Below are 27,747 nucleotides of genomic sequence, written 5' to 3' on the forward strand. Positions count from 1 at the left end.
GCAGCAGCCTTACCAGGGTTTGGATTGTCCTGAAGAGCCACCACATACTTGGATCTCCTTCTCAGCCCTTCCAGGAAGGTGACCACCAGTTCCCGGATATCCTCTGCGTTGTTGGATGTGAAGGTGTACTCATCACCCTTAATGGTGGCCAAGGTGAAGCTCTGCCCCTGCAGCTTCCCTCCCCTGTAAGAGATGACAGGGATGGATATGGATGCTGTACACTTCAGCCGGCTGTCCCTTTAGGGAGGCGCTATTACAGACTCCATTGACGTCTATGGGTAGCATAGACTTACCGGCTGCTGGAGACGGCTGTGATCTCGGGGAAGGACAGCTCCAGCAGTACCTGCTCCTGCTCGTCTACAAAGTACACCCCCGTCCAGTTTACGGCCACTATCACATCGTTCTTGGGCAGGCTCGGGCCTGAGGACACATGACACGTGACAATTAAAGGGTTTTTCTTGTTCCATGTTATATATGATGGCGGCTTATATTAGGGTCTCCTTAGATTCAGGATCCTCTAGCTACCTGTAGGTGGCAGTATAGAGACAGCTTCCATCTGTATGGAGGATCTCCGCTCACCCTTGTAGATGATGAATGATATCCCCCAGCTATCCTTCCATATATCCAGGGTCTCCCCCCCCCCCCGCATCATGCAGATCTGAGGTTACTCTACCTGAGAACTTAAAGGCCTCGTAGAATCGGGAAAACAGCAAAGGCCACTTGAACCGCGCAAAGTCCACCACGTTCTCCTTCACCTTCTGCACGTCCGATCTCCTCTGGGCGTATATACCCTGCAGGGGCGAAGGACATCAATCTGTCTATGTGGGATGCCACACACTCTTAAAGGGGCTGTCCAGTTTAGAAAACCTAGTTGATTGGCATGGGGGGGGGGGGGCTCTGATCAGTACCCTCATATCCCATTAAAGGGGAACTTTTGCAAAAAAAAAATCTTTCAGGTCAACTGGTGTCAGAAAGTGCCAGAGATTTGTAATTTACTCCTTTTTTAAAAAAAAAAAAAATAAATCTCCAGCCTTCCTGTACTTATCAGCTGCTGTATGTCCTGCAGGAAGTGATGTATTCTTTCCAGTCTGACACAGTGCTCTCTGCTGCCACCTCAGGAACTGTCCAGAGCTGCAGCAAATCCCCCTAGAAAACCTCTCCTGCTCTCCAGACTGGAAATAATACATCACTTCCTGTAGGACATACAGCAGGTGATAAGTACTGGAAGACAGGAGATTTTTCGATAGAAGCAAACTACTAATTTATGGCACTTTATGACATCAGTTGATTTGAAGGAAAACTTTTTTCACTGGAGTTCTCCTTTAATAGACACAGTGTAATACTTCATTTCGCCTGTGGTGGCGCTGCAGGGTAACTGGGCAGCAGTGATTACAGCTGATCGCTGGGGATCTCAGCAGGGAGGACAGTTTGACACCTGTTGTATTAGACCCCTATAGGAGCTAGGGATTATCCTTTAAGTAACCCCTTCAGCAGGGGGCGCCCTACCTTTTTATGTGCAGCAATGATGTACTGGGCCCACTTCTCCACGTTTTTGGACGGTGTGATCTCTCGGTCCGGGATGTAGGACGGGATTAGATTTAATAGTCTCTCCATTATTAGCTCCGAGCCATAGTCTACGTAGTACTGCTGAGATGCCAACTCTGCCAGATCTTCCTCCTGGGGCAGATAGCACAGGACAAGAAGTGTTATCATAGGGACAGGGCATGAATTCATTAAGTATACCATAGCACAGGACCAGTAATGTTATCATTGGGACAGGGCATGAATTCATTATGTATACCATAGCACAAGACCAGTAGTGTTATCATAGGCACAGGACATGAATTCATTATGTATACCATAGCACAGGACTGGAATTGTTATCATAGGAACAGGGCATGAATTCCTTATGTATAAGAGCACAGGACAAGTAGTAAAATTATAGGCACAGGACAAGAACATATTATACATAGCACAGGACAAGTAGTGTTATCATAGGGACAGGCCAACAATTCATTATGTATACCATAGCATAGGACAAGTAGTGTTATCATAGGGACAGGCCAACAATTCATTATGTATACTATAGCACAGGACCAGAAGTGTTATCATAGGCAAAGGGCAAAAATTTATTATACATACCATAGCACAGGACAAATAGTGTTATCATAGGGACAGGGCATGAATTCATTATGTATATTAAAGCACAGGACAAGAAGTGTTATCATAGGCACAGGGCATGAATTCATTACATATACTCCAGCACAGGAGCAGCAGCCCTCACCTTGTCACACCGATACTCCCCGAACTTCACTCCCCTAACAATCTGCTGGTAAATCAGGTTGGTGGCCACGTTGTCCTCTGTGGGGTTGTGCCATGGGGTGAATATTTCTTTCCTGAAGAAGAGCCTCCAGGGGGCGTTCCTCTCCTGCGCCCCCTGCTCCTTGGCGTACTGCTCACACTGAGATACGGCGTCCATCACATGGTCATTCCCGCTGCCCAGCGAGGACACCTGGTGGACACAGAAGGAAGCGCACATGAATACTACTGCAATGGTCCTGTATGTGCTCTATGGAACTCACAGCTGCAGAAGTATACAAACCTACTGACGCTATAGGCTATATACTCATGCTGAGGCACTATTACATACCTATTGTAGCATACATGGTTAGATGGTACTGTTATTTGGCACTATATGGGAAGGATATGGTTCAGTTATATAACACTGCACTATATGGCAGTTTATTTGGTCTTTATAGGATACTGTTGGCATTCAGGCATTATATGATATAATAAGTGCACACTGTATCATACGGTATAATGATATTACATCAGAGGTATATAGCACAGATATTCTTGTACCATATGGCGGTATTATTTGGTCATTTTATGGTACTACCAGCTGGCAATGCACGGTACTAGTTCTTAGGGATTGTATGATAGCATTATATGGGCACGGTATCTTACAGCTACACAGCACAATATAGCACTATATATAGCACAGATATTCTTGCACCATATGGCGGTATTATTTGGTCATTTTATGGTACTACCAGCTGGCAATGCACGGTACTAGTTCTTAGGGATTGTATGATAGCATTATATGGGCACGGTATCTTACAGCTACACAGCACAATATAGCACTATATATATAGCACAGATATTCTTGCACCATATGGCGGTATTATTTAGTCATTTTATGCTTATATTATTCAGGTACCTTGTCAAACAGAGCGATGTACAAGGAGAAGCCAAATCTGTCCCTCAGGTTGACTTTGTCGGCCAGCGAGTTGCAGAGCTCCTTGGCCGTGGTGGCCGAGTCTGTGAGAAGAGTCTTAGTGGTTCCGTCCATGAAGGTCACAGGAAGCATGATCGGCTTCTTGGATTTAGTGGCCTGTCCGGAACAAAGGGAAACGTCACTGTCACGTGACACCCCAATACCGTATGAGATACGGGATCACCTGACCCCCCTAGATCACTGGGTCCCCATCTATTATGGTAAGCTGGGATAAGATGGGGTCTGAGGCAGTGAACACAGAAGAAGAGCATACAGGGGACACTGGTCTTCTGGAATGTTCCTACAGACCAGGGGTAGGGAACCTTGGAAAACTACAACTCCCATCATGCTTTAGCTGGAGAGCCAAGGTTCCCTGCCCCTGCTATGGACTGTACATTATACACGTCCTCTCTATCACTATGACCCATGGTATCAGTGTTATATATAAAGGAAAACATCAGTAAAGCACCAGGAAAAAACGAACCCAGCTATGTGTTTGAGGCCCACCTGAAGCTCCAGCCAGCTGGGGGGCTGCGTCCTGGTGCCATTGGCGAACGTCCTCCTCAGCCGCTCCTCACAGTATGGGGCGTATCCGGGGGGGCCGCCATTTATAAAGTTTCTCAGATACTGGAAGGAAGACACAGAAGACATGTATATTATACAGTGTAATGTTATACAGCCATATAGCACCATGGGGGGTCATTGTATATGGGCTTTCTCTACGGAAATATATCACCTAAAGGAAATATATCACCTAGATTTCTTTCACTGATTAGACTCAGATACTAAAACTTGTTCTTTTATTCTAATCTGTTTCTATTTTCTGACTTGGCTGATCTGTTCTAACAGCACTTAGTGACATGCTTAACAACAAGACTCATGGACATAGACAACAATAGACAGACAATGTCCTCTTGAAATAAATGTGAAACATTACTGAGCACACTCTATGACCTGTGTAGAGGTCATTCCACAGGGAGCTGCTATTGTCTCTTCTATCTCCTGGTGTCACATGACGCTGCAAAGCTGTACAGATCACTTTACAGCAGCCTCCTCTTATCACCACTGACACAACAGGAAGTCTTAGCGTAGTTTTAGGGTACTATTACACGGAACGATAATCGTCCGAATTGGCCCGATTCGGCCGATTATCGCTCCATGTAATAAATGCAACGATCAGCCGATGACAACGATCATCGGCTGATCGTTGATATAGGTTAGACCCTATTTTTGTCGGGCGCCAACCGCGCACCGCTACGTGTAATAGCGGTGCGTGGCCGGCGACTAACAATATACATTACCCATCCACGTTCCAGGGCTGCTCCTGCCGTCCGCTTCTCCAGGGCTCCCGTGCGCGCTCTAGCTTCACAGCGGCCTGTCAGCTGGTAGGCCGCTCAGCCAATCACAGGCCACAGCGGTCCCGGCCTGTGATTGGCTGAGCGGCCTACCAGCTGACAGGACGCTGTGAAGCTAGAGCGCGCACGGGACCCCGGGAGAAGCGGACGGCAGGAGCAGCCCTGGAACGTGGATGGGTAATGTATGCCAGTTTAGCAAGGGCTGCAAGGACATCGGTAACGATGTCCTTGCAGCTCTTGTCAAACGATTATCGGGCGGTGTAATAAGTCCAGTAAACGAGCAACGATCTAGCAGATCGACGCTCGTTTACAGTTATTATCGGGCCCTGCTTGGCCCGTGTAATACCACCCTTAGTCCCAGTGGTGAGAAGGAAAACTGCACGATCTCAGGATTATTTTATAATATAGATAGAAAAATTGAAAATTAGAGAAAATGTCACCAAAAATTCTTAAAGAGGACCTGTCACCCCCCCGTGCCGGGATGACAGGCTCCCGACCCCCCGTTACAGCCCCCTATACTCAACTTTAAAAACATATATTTATATAAGTCATTTTCTGATGTCACTTTCTCTTTAATAGCAGAGAATCAGGAGGACCTGTCCTGTATTACACATCTAACCATGGGACAGAAATGGACCCGGTGTAATGCCTGATTTCTCCTGTGGTGGCGCTGCAGGGAAGCTTACTGACCTTTACAAACTTCTCAGAGGGGGCGAAGCATCCCACACACAGCGACATGAGGATCCAGCCGCGGGCATGGCTGCTCTTGGACGGGTTCTGGGTAAGCTGCTTGGAGATTTGGCAATAGATTTCATCCCTGTAGGATAAGAAATAAGACACTATGTGTGGGGGTCCGGGAGGTGATCAATAGAACAATGCATATTGATTATATTGTACATGTGATTATGGACCCTTCCCAGAATCCCTCATTTTCAATTATGTTTTTTATTACCAATTGTTCATATGGTTACACTCCAGAGCTGTGCTCATACTTCTGCTTTTTCCTCACTTAAAGGGGTACTCCGGCGAAAATATTTTTCTTTCAAATTAACAGGTGTCAGAAAGTTATATAGATTTGTAATTTACTTCTATTTTTTTTTTAAAACAATCCAGTCTTCCAGTACTTATCAGCTGCTGTATGTCCTGCAGGAAGTGGTGTAGTCTCTCCAGTCTGACACAGTGCTCTCTGCCGCCACCTCTGTCAATGTCAGGAACTGTCGAGAGCAGGAGAGGTTTTCTATGGGCATTTGCTTCTGCTCTGGACAGAAGTGGCAGCAAAGAGCACTGTGTCCGTCCGACTGGAAAGAATACACCACTTCCTGCAGGACATACAGCAGCTGATAAGTACGGAAAGACTGGAGATTTTTAAATAGAAGTAAAATACAAATCTATAGAACTTTTGGAAACCATTTGATTTGAAAGAAAACGATTTTCGCCGGAGTACCCCTTTAACAATTTACAAAGCAGGTTCTGCTTCATTGCATTGTGGTAGATGCAGTTTTCTATCAGGTATAGCCCCCCCACATGCACCACATGATATGCAGACACTGAACCAGCAGGGGGCACCAGGTTTTAATGGAGTATAAGACACGACGGAGGTGAGCGGGAGGCGGGAGTGTCTGTCAGCTGCAGGTAGAGGCTTCCATGTCCATCACTTATTCATGCGGCTCCATTGACAGTGATACTATAGTCCCACACCCAACAGCTGCTGCCCATCCATTATTCATGGTCAGGGATATGGTACAGTAAGAAGCCCATTGTGGGGGAGGGGCTGTGACCCCATCACCTCTACCTATGGGGGGGGTCACAGCTAATATACACAAACTCTGCGTCCAATGATCTGACCGTAGCGCCGGCCGCAGGATGCCGTTCCCGATGATGAAGTGCAGCTTCTCCAGGTTGGAGGTGGGCCGGTCCTCCAGCATGCTGTTACCCTGCAGCGTGGACTCTCCGTCATGGAGTCTCTTGGTGACCTGTTCCATAGGAGAGAAGGAAATATGAGAGGCTTACTGACAGATCTACATCCGTGTCACCTCTAGGGGGGATTCAGTACCTATAGCGCCCCCTATGTAGTGACAGCTGGCAGGGTCTCAGGAAGGATATTGGAGCATAGTTGCCAACAGTCCCGGTTTTGCCGAAACTGTCAAAATTCTGAGGAGCCAGCCTTGGCAAAACCATGTCCCGGGTATGTTCCGGGAAGCTCCATCCCCTGCCGCGGTAAGCCCCGCCCCCTTCCAGCGTGAGTGATGTCATTCATGCAGAGCAAGGAGAGGAGTCACTGGGGGACTAGAGGAACCATACTGGTGAGGTAAGTATAGCTTTTTTTTTTGTTTTAAATACAGATGAAGGGACAAGAGGATGCTGAAGGGGTTACTGGTATGATGATGAAGGGGCAGGAGGATGAAGGGGTTAGAAGTATGATGATGGAGGGACAGGAGGATGAGAGGGGTAGTACTATGATGATGGAAGGGCAGGAGGATGAGAGAGGTAGTAGTATGATGATGGAACTGCAGGAGGATGAGAGGGGTAGTAATATGATGCAGGAGGATGAGAGAGGTAGTAGTATGATGATGGAGGGGGAAGGAGGATTAGAGGGGTAGTACTATGATAATGGAAGGGCAGGAGGAAGAAGGGGTAGTAGTATGATGATGGAGGGGCAGGAGGATGAGAGTGGTAGTACTATGATGATGGAAGAGCAGGAGGATGAGAGGGGTAGTAGTATGATGATGGAGGAGCAGGAGGATGATGAAGGGGTAGTAATATGATGGAGGGGCATGATGGGGGAGATTAATCAAACATGGTGTAAAGTGAAACTGGCTTTGTTGCCCCTAGCAACCAATCAGATTCCACCTTTCATTTTCCAAAGAGTCTGTGAGGAATGAAAGGTGGAATCTGATTGGTTGCTAGGGGCAACTGAGCCAGTTTCACTTTACACCATGTTTGATAAATTTCCCCCATGGTGTCTACCGAGTCTGTGACTTCAATAGGCAAGGGATAGGGAACCTTAGGCCCTTCAGCTGTGGCAAAGCTACTATTTCCATCATGCCTGGACAGCAGAAGGCTGTCCAGGCATGATGGGTGTTGCAGTTTAGCAACAGCGGGAGGGCCAGAGCTTCACCTTCCCTGCTCTACACTATAGTCACAGCTCTATATGATTGCACTGATATAGGGATATCGCACCTCCTCGGTTAACTTGGACTTCTTCTTCAGGGTCAGGGACACCAGCTTGTGGCGCACGCTGTTCTTCTTCAGGCCATCGATGTGAGCGCTCTATATGGAAGAGAAAGGATACCAAGAACTAATATTAGGACCCTTAAAGGGGTACTCCGGTGAAAAAAAGGGGTACTCCTTTTTTTTTCAAATCGACTTGTAATTTACTTTACTGCAGTCTTCCAGTACTTTTTATAGTCTTAGAAAACCCCTTTAAGAAATCTACAGTATCTATTAAAGGGGTACTCCAATGAAAATCTTTTCTTTCAAATCAACTGGTTTCAGAAAGTTATGTACATTTGTCATTTACTTCTGTTTGAAAATCTCAACCCTTTCCATACTTATCAGCTGCTATATGTCCTGCAGGAAGTGGTGTATTCTTTCCAGTCTGACACAGTGCTTTCTGCTGCCACCTTTGTCCATGTCAGGAACTGTCCAGAGCAGGAGAGGTTTTCTATGGGGATTTGCTGCTGCTCTGGACAGTTCCTGACATGGACTGAGGTGGCAGCAGAGAGCGCTGTGTCAGACTGGAGAGAATACACCACTTCCTGCACGACACACAGCAGCTGATAAGTACTGGAAGACTGGATATTTTTAAATAGAAGTAAATTACAAATCTCTATAACTTTCTGAAAACAGTTGATTTAAAAGAAAAAGGAGGACCTCTGAAATGTTAATGCGTTACTGTCCCTTTAAAAAGAGAGACGTCAGACGTCAGTTTTGGTCAGTCGAGTCTGGGTGCTGAACCCCTGGAGAAGAGCTCAGCTATGCACTTCTCTCCCTATAAAACAAGCCCATGAGTGTCCTAGAGAATCTGCAGCAAGGAGAGAGACGGAGAGAGAGAAGCGCTTAGCCGGCGCTTCTCCTGACTCATTTTAGGGATCAGTGGTGGTTTTAATTTCCTGGATCTATATAAATATAATGTTATTTATCCTGTGAGGTGAACGCTATAAAAAAAACTCCCCAAAAAAGCAATGATTACTTTGTACATTACTATGGGGCAGCCATATTGTCTGAGCTTATTGCACAGGTTACAGGGAGTGGAGGAAGCTGAGCTCTGACCATCACTTGTTGTGATTGGCCTGATCCCATCTTATCTATATATAGGACATCTATCTATGTCATCTTATTATTAGGCCTAGACATACAATATAGCGCTGCTTATCATGGTCTATGTCAGGGGTCTCCAGCCGGGGGTCTCACCTCCCCCTCCCCCTGCAGAGCCTGCAGTTCTCTCTTATACGTCTTCTTCCCCAGGGTTTCATAGATCTTTGTCATAACCGGAATCTTCTCGCTCCCATCGCTCATGGCCGTGTGATACTTTGGCTCCGGAAGGTCGCCCATAAATCGTAGAATCGTGATCCAAACAGCGAGAGCGGCCTGAGAAAGGAACACACACATTATACTGGTGACCATGGCAACAGTGATACACTGGGCCAAGCTCACAGAGCATTGTCTACACTGGATACAGCTGGGAGCTGGAGTAGCTATGTACAATGTATCAGTCTGGAGCTCACAGAGCATTGTCTACACTGGATACAGCTGGGAGCAGGACTAGCTATGTACAATGTATCAGTCTGGAGCTCACAGAGCATTGTCTACACTGGATACAGCTGAGAGCAGGACTATGTACAATGTATCAGTCTGGGGTCCAGGCTGTAGAGCTCACAGAGCATTGTCTACACTGGATACAGCTGAGAGCAGGACTAGCTATGTACAATGTATCAGTCTGGAGCTCACAGAGCATTGTCTACACTGGATACAGCTGGGAGCAGGACTAGCTATGTACAATGTATCAGTCTGGAGCTCACAGAGCATTGTCTACACTGGATACAGCTGAGAGCAGGACTATGTACAATGTATCAGTCTGGGGTCCAGGCTGTAGAGCTCACAGAGCATTGTCTACACTGGATACAGCTGAGAGCAGGACTAGCTATGTACAATGTATCAGTCTGGGGTCCAGGCTGTAGAGCTCACAGAGCATTGTCTGCACTGGATACCACTGTGTCTCAGATTTCCCTGGAGTCCATACGTTTTTCTGACCAGCAGGTATACATGTCAGGGCCTAGTGACACAATTCTGTGTATTAGGAGGATACAGCAGGGACTATCACATACCAGTTGATCTCCTTCATCTTCGTGGTAGAGCAGGGGCTGCTTTAGGGGTCTTCGGATGTAGGTATTAGTGGTGGTCCCTTGGAAGTAAGTGGCCGAAAACTTAGCAAACTTATACTCCGAGAGATCTTCTTCTTCCTCTTCTGGGAGCGGCAGAGCCTGATCTAAATCCTCCTCCTGCATTTCCCCTTGGACTCGCTCTAGATCCTGGGAGATTGGGAACAAATATGGGAAATTACTGATGAAAACTAAGCAAACCCGACACATTTCTATCGAAAATTTTCTATGGAAATCTTAAGTAACAAAATCGATCTAAAGATTGATGGTGAAAACCAGCAGCAAGTGTGCAATTTCTCTACAGCACCCCCAGAGGAGACGTGTAGAATTACACTGTTTATTTCTGCATTTTTGTTACTTTTTCTTAAATTTGCACCTTTATCTTCTTGAGAATTGAGAACTTTTATTGTATATTTGGTATTTTTACGATGTGAGACTATATTAGGTAAATCAGCTTCCCAAATGATGATGAAAGCTGATCAAAACATATGCAAAGGAGGCAGAAACAACGGACTGTACCTCGAAACCAGTTGGCGCCTGCCCCTCCTGCCCCGGCAGCGATGTTGTCGTTCCCAGAAAGCCGAACATTTTGTCCACCATGTCGGAGTCATTGACTGGTTCATTCCTGGCCTTTTCCATCTTATCCAGCAGCTCCTTCTTCCTCCGAGCCTCCTCCTTCTCCCTCACCTCTCTCTCGGCATCTTCACGGGCCAGCTGGGCCAGACGCTCCTAGAGGTGGAGAAACGTAAAGGCCCATTAAGCCTGAATCGGTACAAGATGGCTGAGAGTTACCCCAGCTGGAGTGAATGGTGTGACTCCTTACCTGGTGTTTCTTCTCAGCTTCCTGCTTGGCCTTCTTGGCGCTCATCTCTTTCTTAAGACGTTCTTCTTCCGCAAGACGGAGCTTCTCCGCCTCCAGACGCCGGTGATACTAAGGAGGGGAAGAGAGCAATTTTATTTCAAAAGGAATATAGTGGTCCCCTAGTGGTCAACTGATCACATGGGGTTCTACTTCCGATCCCCAGAAATCATTGAAACCCAACAGGGCCACTCCAGTACTGACACCCTCATACCTCTCCTTTAAGGCGCTTGTAGAGTCTTCGGGCGATCATCCCTCTGGAATAGGCTTGGATGGTGTAGACCGCCCACAGTCGGTGTCGGAAAGCCCTTCGGACCAGATATCCTCGGCATCGTGCCTGGAAATTGCTAATTCGCTTGCGAACAATATGGTACTGCTGGTGGAGTCTCCTGGAGCGGTACAGGGCCTGAAGCCTCAGGAAGCCGATCTTCATCTGGGAAACAAAAAAATAGTCGAGACTAAAGGATTGTGGCATTACTCATCCTCAGCTCATCCGTTCCTACAACTTAAAGGGGTTGTTCACTTTCTGACAACAGTTGATTTAAAAGAAAAAATTTTTTGTGAACTAAGATTAAAATAACTGATTTAAAAAAAAAATAGAAAAATGTAAAGTAAAATTTACTGATTTCTAAAATTCAAAATTATTAATAATAATAATAATAATAATATTTGTATAGCGCCAACAGATTCCACAGCACTTTTTTAAATATATACGTACAGAACAGGTAATAGATAAATATAATATAATAATTATAAAAATATAAATTGACTTTACCAACATATCAAACTAAAGCTGAAATTACTGATTTATAAAAAAAAAAAATTTAAATAGCTGATTTTCACAATTTTAATTTAAACTATTGACCTATAAAATAAAAATGTAATTTACTAATTCATATCAATAACAAGTGATTTGCTGATTTATAGAATTAGAGGAATATTTCTGTTATTTAGTGATATAAACCTCATGTGCCGTTCCCGGTAACCTTACCACGGTGTAATTCCTTCTGCAGTTGTATCCTCTCCAATACCTCTGGATTAGTAGAACTGATCTTCTGACTTTTACAAAATTGGACCTGGGGATGTAAATACACATAGTCAGTCCAGGGAATTAATGTGCTTGATGGTTCATACTGAATCTGAGGAGGTTTACGTGGACCCCAAGGCCCCTCTGCTGTATTAGAAGACCCCAGGATTATAAAGGGCACACAGCATTGGGGCCCTGTTACCGACTCTGCATTGGGGGCTCCAGGGCGTCAGGCTCCGCCTTGCTCACCTGTCCTTAAAGCCCCTCACAACCTTCTGGATGAGGATAACCTTGTCGGTGATGGCTTTGTCTCTTTCGATTTCTAGTAACATATCATGGTGGTCCTGGGGCACAAAACAAAAAAGTCATGTCAACATCTGGAACACTGAAAGATGGAAAAATAATAATCCCCCCCCAAACCCAAACATAAGCTCTATAGGATCAATAAAAAAACATTCTGATCATTTGATACCTCCACCCCCAAGAGTCATTAGGCTTCTATATACATGGATGATTGGTGGCTTCAGCCAACATTTCTCTAAAAAGTATGGGACCAATGTAGGAATCTCCACCATCTTTATAATGAAGATGCCACCAATACTTGTTAGACTGGAGAAATTCTGGCCCAATAATGATGGCGATGTATTGACCCCCCCTCCGCCCAACACTGATGTGGGAATCATAACCAAGTATCCCCCTCCGGACACTTAGAGAAAAGCTGTAAGACTTTCTTCGGGACCTCCATTATTTAATCTATTTATAGAATGGGGCAAAAAACTATAAACTTCGCACTATGCGGCATTTCTTGTCCAACAAATTGACCACCACATGACCGGAATATTCGAGAGATTCCATTAACATCTACGAGGTCTATCGGGCTCTGTTGGTGTCCATTGTGCAGCTCACTAGCTGGTTCTATTTGTTGCTGCCAAATCTGTGGCACTGAACCAAGCCTCCCACACAGATGTGAACCTAACCCAACAAATTTGACCATCATTGACCAATGTCTATTGACTTCATCCCCGACCCCATACAAAAGTACTCATCTGTGACCAATGGCAAAATACTGACACCTCTACCCATAGTGTTTGTAGTACGTGGGGCCCTAGACTAGTGAAAAAGTTGCCATGCCTATGTCTGCATGTAATGGATGGTCCAAGCACGAGGAGGTAGATCCCTTGGATCACTGAGGAGTGCTGGCGTTCCTTCCCCGAGGAGCAGAGTCTAAGAAGCTACTTGTTCTCACCAGCACCCTCCACAAGGCTGGTGGGACTTTGCTGCCAGAAACTCCCAGGTCGCTACCCTCAGAGAAGGACCTCGTGACCACCGACTGAAGAACTGGAGGAGTGCTGGAGTCCGGGACTTGGTGCTCTTCCTCTGTTGTAGGACTTAGCTGGAGCTGAGTTGGAACTAGGAATGAATGAAGATCCAGATAGCTAGAAGATCTCCAGAAAGAGGCAGATAGCCGGGGAGCACAGTCGTGGTTGCTGACTTACAAACAACAACAAGTAAGGAGGTGAGGAAGTGGAGACTATATATACTGCCAGGAGAACATGCCAGAAGACTCCAGAGCCTGTGGGCTGAGCCTATAAATAAAGATGGACCGGCGCATGCCTGCCACTAGAGGGAGCTCAATCTTCCAGGAGGACAAGAGAAGCTGCCAGCAGAGAAGCAGGCTGAGACGAAGGGAGATGACCACAGTGCTGTGCGACCCAGGGCAGGTAGGGGGTAATGGAGAAGGCCGTGTGCCATTACACTGCAGTACAAAAGTGGAGTCTCTGTACCATGTCTATGTAGAAATACTGGCACCCCTCGACTACTTGTTGATGGCTCCCATCCCTCTGTATCTCTATGACTGATGTAGGAATCCTCCATGTGTAACTACAGAACATTCCTCTACAGGGACACGTGCTCTGCTCTTGAAGTGAGACCCAGCCCGGCCGCTCCTCATAGGTTCTGCACATGTTCATGCGAGGGATTGTCCATCCAGCTGTTCTCTCCATTTCCTGCTGGGGAAACCTCCATTTCCTGCAAACATTTCCAGGACTGACGGCTGCAGAGTCCCGATAAAGACATTAGAGGAGATTCTATAGAGGATAGGATGTCATAAAAAGTTCTCAATGGATTGTGCAGGGGCCGGAGAGCTGGAGAACGGGAAAGTGACAAGGACTTTGTAAGAAAACTTAAAGTCCTCTTCCGTAATTATGTCAGATTGATGGAGAGCGTCTGTCAGGGTGCCAGGAACAGATCTCTACCACTGTCCCAACCATAACCTGATGCCAGATCTACTTCTCCATTGTATACCTGGCTCTATACATGTCTTGGTCGTACCAGTCTCAGATCTCTATGTCACCAATGTTAAAGATGGTGCCAGACGTGGTGTCCCACCATAGACCTAGATCCACCAGATGTGACTCTGCATGTTATAGCTGCACCAGACAGAGTTCTCCATGTTATAGATGGTGACTACTGCCCAGGTGCCACGTTTACGTCTCCATTTGACACCTGACCCCAGACTTGGTTCTCCATAATATAGTGGCATCAGACAAGTAAGATGGTGCAGATGGTGACAGACATGAGGCTCAGTTTTAGACCTTATACTGGATCCAATGCTTCTTCTCTATTTTACGCCTGACACAAGACAGGACCCATTGCCAAGTGTAATTCTGCATGTTACATTTGGCACCAGACGTGGCTCTTAGCGACGAGTTATCAAACATGGTGTAAAGTGAAACTGGCTCAGTTGCCCCTAGCAACCAATCAGATTCCACCTTTCATTTTCCAAAGAGTCTGTAAGGAATGTAAGGTGGAATCTGATTGGTTGCTAGGGGCAACTAAGCCAGTTTCACTTTACTCCATGTTTGATAAATCTCCCCATAGTGTCTCATATATATTTAATTTGCTACCTCTTCCCTATGGTATGCTTTGTGGCGGCATGACGCTCATGGTGATTGATACCTTTAAGAAGATCTTAGTCTTTCCTATCTGCCAGTCACCGTCCCTGCCCAGTACACACTCCGCTATGCGCTGACATGTCCCCCGCAGGTCCCCCTAGGAAACAATCACATTTATAAAGTCACTTTTTTATAATTAAAATTGTCACTTTTTATTAATTTAGATTTTTGGATTTGGAATCAGAATCTTTCTGGGTGTATGGGTGTATGGTTGCTGGGTATTTGGGTGTATGGTTGCTGGGTGTATAGTTGCTGGGTGTATGGGTGTATAGTTGCTGGGTATATGGTTGTTGGGTGAATGGTTGCTGGGTGTATGGTTGCTGGGTGTATGGGTGTATGGTTGCTGGGTGTATGGGTGTATGGTTGCTGGGTATATGGGTGTATAGTTGCTGGGTATATGGGTGTATGGTTGCTGGGTGTATGGGTGTATAGTTTCTGGGTATATGGGTGTATAGTTGCTGGGTGTATAGTTGCTGGGTGTATGGGTGTATAGTTGCTGGGTATATGGTTGTTGGGTGTATGGTTGCTGGGTGTATGGGTGTATGGTTGCTGGGTGTATGGGTGTATGGTTGCTGGGTGTATAGTTGCTGGGTGTATGGGTGTATAGTTGCTGGGTATATGGTTGTTGGGTGAATGGTTGCTGGGTGTATGGTTGCTGGGTGTATGGGTGTATGGTTGCTGGGTGTATGGGTGTATGGTTGCTGGGTATATGGGTGTATAGTTGCTGGGTATATGGGTGTATGGTTGCTGGGTGTATGGGTGTATAGTTTCTGGGTATATGGGTGTATAGTTGCTGGGTGTATAGTTGCTGGGTGAATAGTTGTTGGTTATATGAGTATATGGTTGCTGGGTATATGGGTGTATGGTTGCTTGGTATATGGGTGTATGGTTTCTGGGTGTATGGTTGCTTGCTATTTGGGTGTATGGTTGCTGGGTATATGGGTGTATGGTTGCTGGGTGTATGGGTGTATAGTTGCTGGGTATATGGGTGTATAGTTGCTGGGTATATGGTTATTGGGTGTATAGTTGCTGGGTATATAAGTGTATGGTTGCTGGGTGTATGGTTGCTGGGTATATGGGTGTATGGTTGCCGAGTATATGGGTGTATGTTTGCTGGGTGTATAGTTGCTGGGTGTATGGATGTACAGTTTCTGGGTATATGGGTGTATAGTTGCTGGGTGAATAGTTGTTGGTTATATGGGTATATGGTTGCTGGGTATATGGGTGTATGGTTGCTGGGTATATGGGTGTATGGTTGCTGAGTGTATGGTTGCTGGGTATATGGGTGTATAGTTGCTGGGTATATGGGTGTATGGTTGCTGGGTGAATAGTTGTTGGTTATATGAGTATATGGTTGCTGGGTATATGGGTGTATGGTTGCTTGGTATATGGGTGTATGGTTTCTGGGTGTATGGTTGCTTGGTATTTGGGTGTATGGTTGCTGGGTATATGGGTGTATAGTTGCTGGGTGTATGGGTGTATGGGTCTATGGTTGCTGGGTATATGGGTGTATAGTTGCTGGGTATATGGATGTATATGGTTGCTGGGTATATGGGTGTATATGGTTGCTGGGTATATGGGTGTATGGTTGCTGGGTGTATGGGTGTATGGTTGCTGGGTGTATGGTTGCTGGGTATATGGGTGTATGGTTGCTGGGTATATGGGTGTATGGTTGCTGGGTGTATGGTTGCTGGGTGTATGGGACTATGGTTGCTGGGTAAATGGGTGTATAATTACTGGGTATATGGATGGATATGGTTGCTGGGTATATGGGTGTATATAGTTGCTGGGTATATGGGTGTATGGTTGCTTGGTATATGGGTGTATAGTTGCTGGGTATATGAGTGTATGGTTGCTGGGTGTATAGTTGATGGGTGTATAGTTGCTGGGTGTATGAGTGTATGGTTGCTGGGTGAATAGTTGCTGGGCGTATGGGTGAATGGTTGCTGGCTATATGGGTGTATGGTTGCTGGGTATATGGGTGTATGGTTGCTGGGTGTATGGGTGTATAGTTGCTGGGTATATGGGTGTATGGTTGCTGGGTATATGGGTGTATAGTTGCTGGGTGTATGGGTGTATGGTTGCTGGGTGTATGGGTGTATGGTTGCTGGGTGTATGGGTGTATGGTTGCTGGGTGTATGGTTGCTGGGTACATGAGTGTATGGTTGCTGGGTACATGGCTGTATGGTTGCTGGGTATATGGGTGTATGGTTTCTGGGTACATGAGTGTATGGTTGCTGGGTGTATGGTTGCTGGGTGTATAAGTGTATAGTTGCTGGGTGTATGGGTGTATGGTTGCTGGGTATATGGGTGTATGGTTGCTGGGTGTATGGGTGTATAGTTGCTGGGTGTATGGGTGTATAGTTGCTGGGTGTATAGTTGCTGGGTATATGGGTGTATGGTTGCTGGGTATGTGGGTGTATAGTTGCTGGGTGTATGGTTGCTGGGTGTATGGTTGTATAGTTGCTGGGTATATGGGTGTATGGTTGCTGGGTGTATGGTTGCTGGGTGTATAAGTGTATAGTTGCTGGGTGTATGGGTGTATGGTTGCTGGGTATATGGGTGTATGGTTGCTGGGTGTATGGGTGTATAGTTGCTGGGTGTATAGTTGCTGGGTATATGGGTGTATGGTTGCTGGGTATGTGGGTGTATAGTTGCTGGGTGTATGGTTGCTGGGTGTATGGTTGTATAGTTGCTGGGTATATGGGTGTATGGTTGCTGGGTGTATGGGTGTATAGTTGCTGGGTGTATGGGTGTATAGTTGCTGGGTATATGGGTGTATGGTTGCTGGGTGTATGGGTGTATGGTTGCTAGGTATATGGGTGTATGGGCGCTGGGTATATGGTTGCTGGGTGTATGGGTGTATAGTTGCTGGGTATATGGTTGTATAGTTGCTGTCTATATGGATGTATAGTTGCTGGGTATATGGGTGTATGGTTGCTGGGTGTATAGTTGCTGGGTATATGGGTGTATGGTTGCTGGGTATAAGGGTGTATAGTTGCTGGGTATATGGGTGTATGGTTGTTGGGTATATGGGTGTATAGTTGCTGGGTATATGGGTGTATGGTTACTGGGTATATGGGTGTGTGGTTGATGGGTTTATAGGTGTATAGTTGCTGGGTATATGGGTGTATAGTTGCTGGATGTATAGGTGTATAGTTGCTGGGTGTATGGGTGTATAGTTGCTGAATGTATGGGTGTATAGTTGCTGAATGTATGGGTGTATAGTTGCTGGGTGTATGGGTGTATAGTTGCTGGGTGTATGGGTGTAGTTAGGGATCATGGTCTTATGCAATCAATGTTTTTTCCTGCAGAACGCAGATGCTGCCTGCTATAAAATAGGGTGTAGTATGATTGATTTGGCAAAGTTGATGTTTGGGTGATGTCAGTGTAATATCACCAGCTGCCAAGTTTGAAGTCTGAGATGGGGGATGATGGGATTTCTTCTATCTATAGTCTAATATCAGCATGTCCCAGATTCTTTACCAGGGAAAAGTACGAGTACATCGGTCTTGATAAACCTTCCCCTAAATTCTACTGATATAAAGGGGGAGATTTATTAATACCGGCATACTGATTTATACCATGATAAATTAGGTGCAGGAAGAGGCCGTGCCTTCTCCCCGCCTCACGAGCCCCCCTGGGACTTACACCTGTCGTGTACTAAGAAAGAGGCAAAACTCTGGGCTACACATTGATAAGTAGGCCCCATAGTGTCAGTCCGCTGCTGCAAAGGCTATTCAGGTTCTATCGGGTAATAAAAAGAAACAGATTAATGAAAGTATAATTCTGTCCTGCTCTAAAAGCAGAAATAGGACGTGTTTGCTGATACACAAGAGCTCTCCTCCATGGCAGACACAGGGACAACAAATACAGTGTGGGCCATATCCTGGAAGTGAGGTTCTATTCCCTGATATTGTATGTGACACACATGGAGATCTCCTCTACCTGTTTATAGGCGGGCTTCACCCCCGGCATCAACACCCGGTATCGGTCCACAAACTCCACAAAGGTGTAACGTATGGGATACCCAGCTCTGCGGATCCGGATGGTCTCCATCATTCCTGAATATCTCAGCTGACGGATGCAGAGCTCTCTATCAAACAGCTGCCGAAAGAAGGAGATCAGTGATCGGGGAACAGAGGATGGAAACAATATGGCTGCCATTATAGGAAGACCAGCTGTCCTGTGTCACTATCCTGCACCCCAAGTGTCACTATTCTGTACCCCAAGTGTCATTATCCTGTACCCCAAGTGTCACTATCCTGCACCCCAAGTGTCACTATCCTGCACCCCAAGTGTCATTATGCTGTACCCCAAGTGTCACTATCCTGCACCCCAAGTGTCACTATCCTGCACCCCAAGTGTCATTATCCTGTACCCCAAGTGTCACTATCCTGTACCCCAAGTGTCACTATCCTGCACCCCAAGTGTCACTATCCTGTACCCCAAGTGTCATTATGCTGTACCCCAAGTGTCACTATCCTGCACCCCAAGTGTCACTATCCTGCACCCCAAGTGTCATTATCCTGTACCCCAAGTGTCACTATCCTGTACCCCAAGTGTCACTATCCTGCACCCCAAGTTTGAGCATGTCATTATCCTGTACCCCAAGTGTCAGTGTGTCACTATCCTGTACCCCAAGTATCACTATCCTGTACCCCAAATGTCAGTATTCTGTACCCCAAGTGCCCTTATCCTGCACCCCAAGTGTCACTATCCTGCACCCCAAGTGTCACTATCCTGTACCCCAAGTGTCACTATCCTGCACCCCAAGTGTCACTATCCTGTACCCCATGTGTCACTATCCTGCACCCCAAGTGTCACTATCCTATACCCCAAGTGTCACTATCCTGTACCCCAAGTGTCACTATCCTGTACCCCAAGTGTCATTATCCTGCACCCCATGTGTCATTCTCTTGTACCCCAAGTGTCATTCTCTTGTACCCCAAGTGTCACTATCCTTTACCCCAAGTGTCACTATCCTGTACCCCAAGTTCCAGCATGTCACTATGTTGTTACCACCATGAGGCACAATAGTTGTCAATGTTTTGGCATAGATAACTCCTCCCCTTCCGTATACCATATTGGTACGTCCCAGGCTACACTGCTCATCCGTCAGTCACATGTCATCACTGCGGGAAGGGAACAGCCAATCTAGGGTAAAACTTATAGACTCCATGTGGATCCTCCTTGCTGCTTGGTCGGTACGGCATGCTGTGATCTGTAGTCCATCAGCACTGACTCTTCCCCCCAGGTAACCCTTTCCATTCTAGTGTGACTGTATGGCTTAGGGCCACTGTAGGTAATGCAGGTGGTGACACAGCGACATGTACAATACACATTATATAAAGTATTACCATATAAACTTACCATAGGCTTCTTATATTCATTGGGCTTGATGCAGCGGACGAAGAAGGGCTGACACACGCTCAGCGTTCTCATCAGCAGCTCCAGCGAGCGCTTGAACTGACTGCTCAGGGTGGGCGAGCGTTTCCTGGTCTCAGCCCCCTGCACAAAAAATACATTGGAGTTAGAAGCAAACAAATCTGTGCCAGGAAATGAAGAGATGATAAGAACCTCTTCCTCTCTCCAGTGTCACCAGAGGAAAACTCCATGGAGGGGGCAGAGGTAACACTGGAGTAACCCCTGCACTGCCAGGATCACAGGGAACACTGCTGGAGGGGGAGAGAGGGCAAACATACCAATCTACAACACTGGAGTAACCCCTGCACTGCCAGGATCACAGGGAACACTGCTGGAGGGGGAGAGAGGGGACAAACATACCAATCTACAACACTGGAGTAACCCCTGCACTGCCAGGATCACAGGGAACACTGCTGGAGGGGGAAGAGGGGACAAACATACCAATCTACAACACTGGAGTAACCCCTGCACTGCCAGGATCACAGAGAACACTGCTGGAGGGGGAAGAGGGGGCAAACATACCAATCTACAACACTGGAGTAACCCCTGCACTGCCAGGATTACAGGGAACACTGCTGGAGGGGGAAGAGGGGGCAAACATACCAATCTACAACACTGGAGTAACCCCTGCACTGCCAGGATCACAGAAAACACTGCTGGAGGAGGAGAGAGGGCAAACATGCCAATCTACAACACTGGAGAAATCCCTGCACTGCCAGGATCACAGAGAGCACTGCTGGAGGGGGAAGAGGGGGGGCAAACATACCAATCTACAACACTGGAGTAACCCCTGCACTGCCAGGATCACAGAGAGCACTGCTGGAGGGGGAAGAGGGGGGCAAACATGCCAATCTACAACACTGGAGTAACCCTGCACTGCCAGGATTACAGGGAACACTGCTGGAGGGGGAAGAGGGGGGCAAACATACCAATCTACAACACTGGAGTAACCCCTGCACTGCCAGGATCATAGAGAACACTGCTGGAGGGGGAAGAGGGGGCAAACATACCAATCTACAACACTGGAGTAACCCATGCACTGCCAGGATTACAGGGAACACTGCTGGAGGGGGAAGAGGGGGGCAAACATGCCAATCTACAACACTGGAGTAATCCCTGCACTGCCAGGATCACAGGGAACACTGCTGGAGGGGGAGAGAGGGCAAACATACCAATCTACAACACTGGAGTAATCCCTGCACTGCCAGGATCACAGAGAGCACTGCTGGAGGGGGAAGAGGGGGGCAAACATGCCAATCTACAACACTGGAGTAATCCCTGCACTGCCAGGATCACAGGGAACACTGCTGGAGGGGGAGAGAGGGCAAACATACCAATCTACAACACTGGAGTAATCCCTGCACTGCCAGGATCACAGAGAGCACTGCTGGAGGGGGAAGAGGGGGGCAAACATGCCAATCTACAACACTGGAGTAATCCCTGCACTGCCAGGATCACAGAGAGCACTGCTAGAGGGGGAGAGAGGGCAAACATACCAATCTACAACACTGGAGTAACCCATGCAATGCCAGGATCATAGAAAAATCTGCTGGAGGGGGAAGAGAGGGCAAACATGCCAATCTACAAAACAGAAGTAAACTGCACTGCCAGGATCATAGAAAACACTGTGAGAAGAGGCAGAGAGGGCAAACTGCACTGCCAGGATAGTGAGGATCATTGCTGCATGGGCAGAGAGGATAAACATACCAATCTACAACACTGGAGTAACCCCTGCACTGCCAGGATTGTAGGAAGCACAGTCTATTTAGATACAGGGCTGGGGCAGTAGATTTGCCCCAAGGGAAGGAAAGCCTGGCAGCGCCATGTAGGAGGAATCCTTTACAGCCATAGTCCTGTCCTGAGAGGTGGTAACAACAGAATATTATTGTATCACAGCGATGATATAAGGATCCGGAGAAGGGAAACAGGAAATAACAGCAGCACAGAGGACAGCCGGGTGTATAGGGACTTTCACTCTCTCTAGGACATACAGGTATAGAGTTTCCTATGAAGATTGTCATCCCCTCCTCCTATGATACAATGTGCCTGGATGTAAGGTATATACCATTATACTATTACTTTATATTGTATTGTGTTGTAGTGCATTGTTATTTTATGTTCTATTATATTATTATATACTGTGTTGTTATATTGGGTTGAGATTTGAAATACGATGATGATGTATTGTGTTATGTTGTTTTATTGTATATTGTGTTGTTCTATGATATATGATGATTATTGTGTTATGTTGTATTATATTATTACATATTGTATTGTACTATGATATATGATGATGTACAGTATTGTGTTATGTTGTATTATATTATTATATATTGTGTTGTACTATGATATATGATGATGTATTGTGTTATGTTGTATTATATTATTATATATTGTATTGTACTATGATATATAAATATATAAATAGGGGAGAATACGTTTATTGATGGAGATAAGGCGGTCGCTGACTATTTGAATAATTACTTCTGCTCAGTGTTTTCAGAAGGCGGCCTTCACAATCACAGGATGGTTGGACAGAGCATTGCCTCCAGCTATATGGGTTCAGCTCCAGTATTTTCAGAGGCTGAAGTTGCAGAGGAACTTGCCCGTTTAAAGCTGAATAAGGCGATGGGTCCAGATGGGATCCATCCCAGGGTTCTTAAAGACCTCAGATCTGTGATTGCTGCCCCCCTGACAGATCTGTATAACCAATCCCTGCTAACAGGAGATGTCCCCGATGATTGGAGAACAGCCAATGTTATACCAATCCACAAGAAGGGGAATAGAGAAGAGCCCAGTAACTACAGGCCAGTGAGTCTGACATCTGTAGTAGTGAAAATGATGAAAACTCTTCTAAAAAAGAAGATAATGGATCACCTAAGAATCAACAATTTGATGGATCCAAACCAGCATGGCTTAACTGAGGGCCGATCATGTCAGACTAATCTCATTGATTTCTTTGATTATGCCACAAAAGTGCTGGATGAAGGTGCCGGGGATATCGCCTATCTGGACTTCAGCAAAGCCGCAGATACAGTTCCCCATAAAGAGCTGATAGAGAAGTTGGAGAAAATTGGACTAAATCCCTGGATAGTTCAGTGGATTTGTGGTTGGCTGAAGGAGAGATATCAGAGGGTTGTGGTAATGGTGTATATTCCGAGCAGAGACTGGTTACAAGTGGTGGCCACAAGGGTCTGTTCTGGGTCCTATTCTTTTTAATACGTTTGTAAGTGACATAGGAGAAGGTTTGGTAGGTAAAGTTTGTCTGTTTGCTGACGACACAAAAGTGTACAATAGGGTGGATATTCCTGGAGGTGTCAGTAATATGGAAAATGATTTAGCTTTGCTAGATAAGTGGTCCAAACAGTGAAAATTGAAGTTCAACGTTTCCAAATGTAAAATAATGCACTTGGGGAGGAGGAACCCTCTATCCGAGTATCACATCGGCAGTACTGTGTTGGAAAAGGACTTCAGAAGAGAAGGATTTAGGGGTAGTGATATCTGACAGCCTTAAAATGAGTCACCAGTGCAACCAGGCGGTGGGGAAAGCAAATCGTATGCTGGGGTGTATATATATATATTGGTATGCTGGGGTGTATATATATATATTGGTATGCTGGGGTGTATAGCTAGAGGTATAACCAGTAGGAAGAAGGAGATTGTGATCCCGCTGTATAGAGCTCTGGTGAGGCCACATCTGGAATACTGTGTCCAGTTCTGGAGACCTCATCTAAAAAAGGACATTGATAAATTAGAACCGGTCCAAAGACGGCTACAAGAATGGTGGAGGGTGTGAGGCATAAAACATATCAGGAAAGACTTAAGGATTTGAATCTGTGTAGTCTGGAGGAAAGAAGGGAAAGGGGGGACATGATTGAAACCTTTAAGTATGTTAAAGGAATAAATAAGGTTCAGGAGGGAAGTGTTTTTAGTAAAAAACTAAGCTCAAGAACAAGAGGACACAGTGAGAGGTTAGTTGGGGGAAAGATCAGAAGCAATGTGAGAAAATATTATTTTACTGAAAAAGTAGTAGATACCTGGAACAAACTTCCAGCAGAGGTGGATGGTAAATCTACAATAACAGAATTTAAGCACGCCTGGGATAAACATATATCTATCCTAAGATAATAAGAAAGAAAATACTAAAAGGGCGGACTAGATAGACCCAGTGTACTTTTTCTGCCGACAATCTTCTATGTTTCTATATTATTATATATTGTGTTGTACTATGATATATGATGATGTATTGTGTTATGTTGTATTATATTATTATATATTGTGTTGTACTATGATATATGATGATGTATTGTGTTATGTTGTATTATATTATTATATATTGTGTTGTACTATGATATATGATGATTATTGTGTTATGTTGTATTATATTATTATACAGTATATTGTGTTGTACTATGATATATGATGATGTATTGTGTTATGTTGTATTATATTATTATATATTGTGTTGTACTATGATATATGATGATTATTGTGTTATGTTGTATTATATTATTATATATTGTGTTGTACTATGATATATAATGATATATTGTGTTATGTTGTAGTGTACTGTTATTTTATGTTGTATTACTATGTATTATGTTATTATATTGGGTTGCGCTATATATGATGATATATTGTGTTGTGCTTTATTATCCTGTATGTTACTTTGTACAACCCTCAGCTCACCTGGTAGCCTCTGTTCCTATTATATTTTTATTATGTTGGTTTTATTTAGTTATAATACTATCATTTCAACCACTTCACTACTATTCACACAGAGGAGCTAGCACTTCACAGTCCACCAGGCGACGGAGGGAGAGACGAGACCTTTCTTTACCTTTGCAGGAGGGGTGGATGATTGGCCATAAGCAGTGCTGGGATAGCCACAGAGAAACTACCGGAAGGGGGTAAAGCCGAGAAGACAGAGAAACAGACAGAAGACGGGTCAGTATAAGACGATTAGTAGCCGTGAGACATAAGTGTCACCCAGAGGGAGAGACAGCGAGGACACCGCCATCTAATCTCCGGATTACTCTTACATAACGTCCTGCTGTGCACAACCGTCATACATAGCAACAGCTCCCCCGCCCCATAGCCAGAGTGATGGCACGGTATCCTGTATCCCAAGTGTCACTATCCTGTACCCCAAGTGTCACTATCCTGTACCCCAAGTGTCACTATCCTGTACCCCAAGTGTCATCATCCTGTATCCCAAGTGTCATCATCCTGTATCCCAAGTGTCACTATCCTGTACCCCAAGTGTCACTATCCTGTACCCCAAGTGTCACCCTGTACCTCAAGTGTCACTATCCTGTACCCCAAGTGTCATCACCCTGTACCCCAAGTGCCATTATCCTGTACCCCAAGTGTCATCACCCTGTACCTCAAGTGTCACTATCCTGTACCCCAAGTGTCATCACCCTGTACCCCAAGTGCCATTATCCTGTACCCCAAGTGTCATCACCCTGTACCCCAAGTGCCATTATCCTGTACCCCAAGTGTCACTATCCTGTATCCCAAGTGTCACTATCCTGCACCCCAAGTGTCACTATCCTGCACCCCAAGTGTCACTATCCTGCACCCCAAGTGTCATCACCCTGTACCCCAAGTGTCATTATCCTGTACCCCAAGTGTCACTATCTTGCACCCCAAGTGTCACTATCCTGCACCCCAAGTGTCAACACCCTGTACCCCAAGTGTCACTATCCTGTACCCCAAGTGTCACTATTCTGTACCCCAAGTGTCACTATCCTGTATCCCAAGTATCATTATCCTGTACCCCAAGTGTCACTATCCTGCAACCCAAGTGTCACTATTCTGCACCCCAAGTGTCACTATCCTGTACCCCAAGGGTCACTATCCTGTACCCCAAGTGTCACTATCCTGTACCCCAAGTACCATTATCCTGTACCCCAAGTGTCACTATCCTACACCCCAAGTGTCATCTATCCCCCCATACTATACAGTACAATGTGATACTATTAGTTACTATCCCCCCCATACTATACAGTACAATGTGATACTATCAGTTACTATCCCCCCCCATACTATACAGTACAATGTGATACTATTAGTTACTATCCCCCCCATACTATACATTACAATGTGATACTATCAGTTACTATACCCCCCCATACTATACAGTACAATGTGATACTATTAGTTACTATCCCCCCATACTATACAGTACAATGTGACACTCACCATGGCCACGTCAGCCTGGAAGATCTGCTTGATGAATTTATTCCTTGAGGAGTGAACCAGCTGGATGATGTCTCCATGGAGCGTGTCCCGATTCTTCTCCAGGAAACCTGCAGCCGGGAGAACCGAACACGTCACCCTCTATTATGTCTATTACACTTTGTGTTATATTGTATGTCACTGTTCCCTGGTCATGTTATTCCCAGACAGTTCTGCCACTAGATGACCAGGCCCGGCCTGAGGTCCTAGCAGGTCCTGGAGGGCAGGGAGTTATATCCTTGCTGAATGGACAGATGTGACCAGGGGCATTCTGGGTAAAGGTAACTCCACTGTATTCTCACCACACTCACTCCTCCTCTCAGCTACAGAGGGGATTGGATGACTGAGCTGGGACCTCCCTCCTTCTAGAGCTTTCTGTCCCATAACTTTGTACTGTATAGGAGTCAGTGTGACCCCAGAAATCTATGTAGCATAGCAATCGGGCCGATAATTAAGGTTATAGTTATTCTAGATAGATTAAAGCAATCCATATAACCTGCACCGTACAGCGACATGGCCGGGTCACTCACCTCTTGTTTCATAGTAGACGATACCGGCAAAGTGATTGATCCCGAATTGGGTCTCGTAGTTGTTTTTCGGCGGGATGTAGAAGGTGTTGAGCTTGTGCTGGGAGTTGAGTTTGTTCAGCATTGTGGTGTCTGTACCCTGAGAAGCAGAGACATCCATCATACAGCCGCACAATGGGATATCCACTAAGTGTATACTGTACAGCCGTATCCCAGAGAGGACAGCATAGGTCGGAGCAGAGCAGGATAAGTAACTAGTGATGGAGGGCAGGGGACAAGATAGAATAGAGAGAGAGAGAGAGAGAGAGAGAGAGATAGGAGATAGATAGTAGATAGATAGATAGATAGATAGATAGTCCAAGAGTATAAATCCCGCAGCACACAAAAAAATAAGTGTAAAAAAGTGAAATTTATTCCATCAGTGTAGAAAACATGCAGCAAAAGTGACGCGACGTTTCGATGATCTCCATCATCATTTTCAAGCTTGAAAATGATGATGGAGATCATCGAAACGTCGCGTCACTTTTGCTGCATGTTTTCTACACTGATGGAATAAATTTCACTTTTTTACACTTATTTTTTTGTGTGCTGCGGGATTTATACTCTTGGACTAGCTACAGAAATCCTTGGTCTGGATTTACCGCTGGCACCACAGGTTATTTTTGGAGTGCTGCTCTTTATTTTCATAGATAGATAG

General features: G+C 45.7%; 1 protein-coding gene across 3 annotated transcripts in view; it reads right to left on the reverse strand.

Moving 5' to 3' along the window:
* The window catches only part of MYO7A (myosin VIIA), a 121,776-nt gene that overhangs the window by 17,759 nt on the left and 76,270 nt on the right, over positions 1 to 27,747 (reverse strand). For 2 of the 3 annotated variants that reach the window (XM_069969537.1, XM_069969535.1), the window contains 23 exons: positions 27,054 to 27,189; positions 26,488 to 26,594; positions 25,121 to 25,177; positions 20,227 to 20,364; positions 18,802 to 18,960; positions 14,858 to 14,950; positions 12,149 to 12,243; positions 11,864 to 11,948; positions 11,087 to 11,305; positions 10,837 to 10,944; positions 10,533 to 10,742; positions 9,960 to 10,163; positions 9,046 to 9,222; positions 7,813 to 7,902; positions 6,478 to 6,605; positions 5,323 to 5,449; positions 3,785 to 3,904; positions 3,221 to 3,394; positions 2,285 to 2,512; positions 1,507 to 1,677; positions 674 to 791; positions 294 to 420; positions 14 to 183 (listed from right to left, as the gene is read on the reverse strand). In XM_069969537.1, the coding sequence (XP_069825638.1) occupies positions 14 to 183; positions 294 to 420; positions 674 to 791; positions 1,507 to 1,677; positions 2,285 to 2,512; positions 3,221 to 3,394; positions 3,785 to 3,904; positions 5,323 to 5,449; positions 6,478 to 6,605; positions 7,813 to 7,902; positions 9,046 to 9,222; positions 9,960 to 10,163; positions 10,533 to 10,742; positions 10,837 to 10,944; positions 11,087 to 11,305; positions 11,864 to 11,948; positions 12,149 to 12,243; positions 14,858 to 14,950; positions 18,802 to 18,960; positions 20,227 to 20,364; positions 25,121 to 25,177; positions 26,488 to 26,594; positions 27,054 to 27,189 (3,241 nt within the window). The remainder of the gene's footprint in view (positions 1 to 13; positions 184 to 293; positions 421 to 673; positions 792 to 1,506; positions 1,678 to 2,284; positions 2,513 to 3,220; positions 3,395 to 3,784; positions 3,905 to 5,322; positions 5,450 to 6,477; positions 6,606 to 7,812; positions 7,903 to 9,045; positions 9,223 to 9,959; positions 10,164 to 10,532; positions 10,743 to 10,836; positions 10,945 to 11,086; positions 11,306 to 11,863; positions 11,949 to 12,148; positions 12,244 to 14,857; positions 14,951 to 18,801; positions 18,961 to 20,226; positions 20,365 to 25,120; positions 25,178 to 26,487; positions 26,595 to 27,053; positions 27,190 to 27,747) is intronic. The other variant, XM_069969536.1, reaches the window with a different exon arrangement.

Source organism: Dendropsophus ebraccatus, chromosome 5 (genome assembly GCF_027789765.1).
Source record: "Dendropsophus ebraccatus isolate aDenEbr1 chromosome 5, aDenEbr1.pat, whole genome shotgun sequence".
NCBI lineage: Eukaryota > Metazoa > Chordata > Amphibia > Anura > Hylidae > Dendropsophus > Dendropsophus ebraccatus.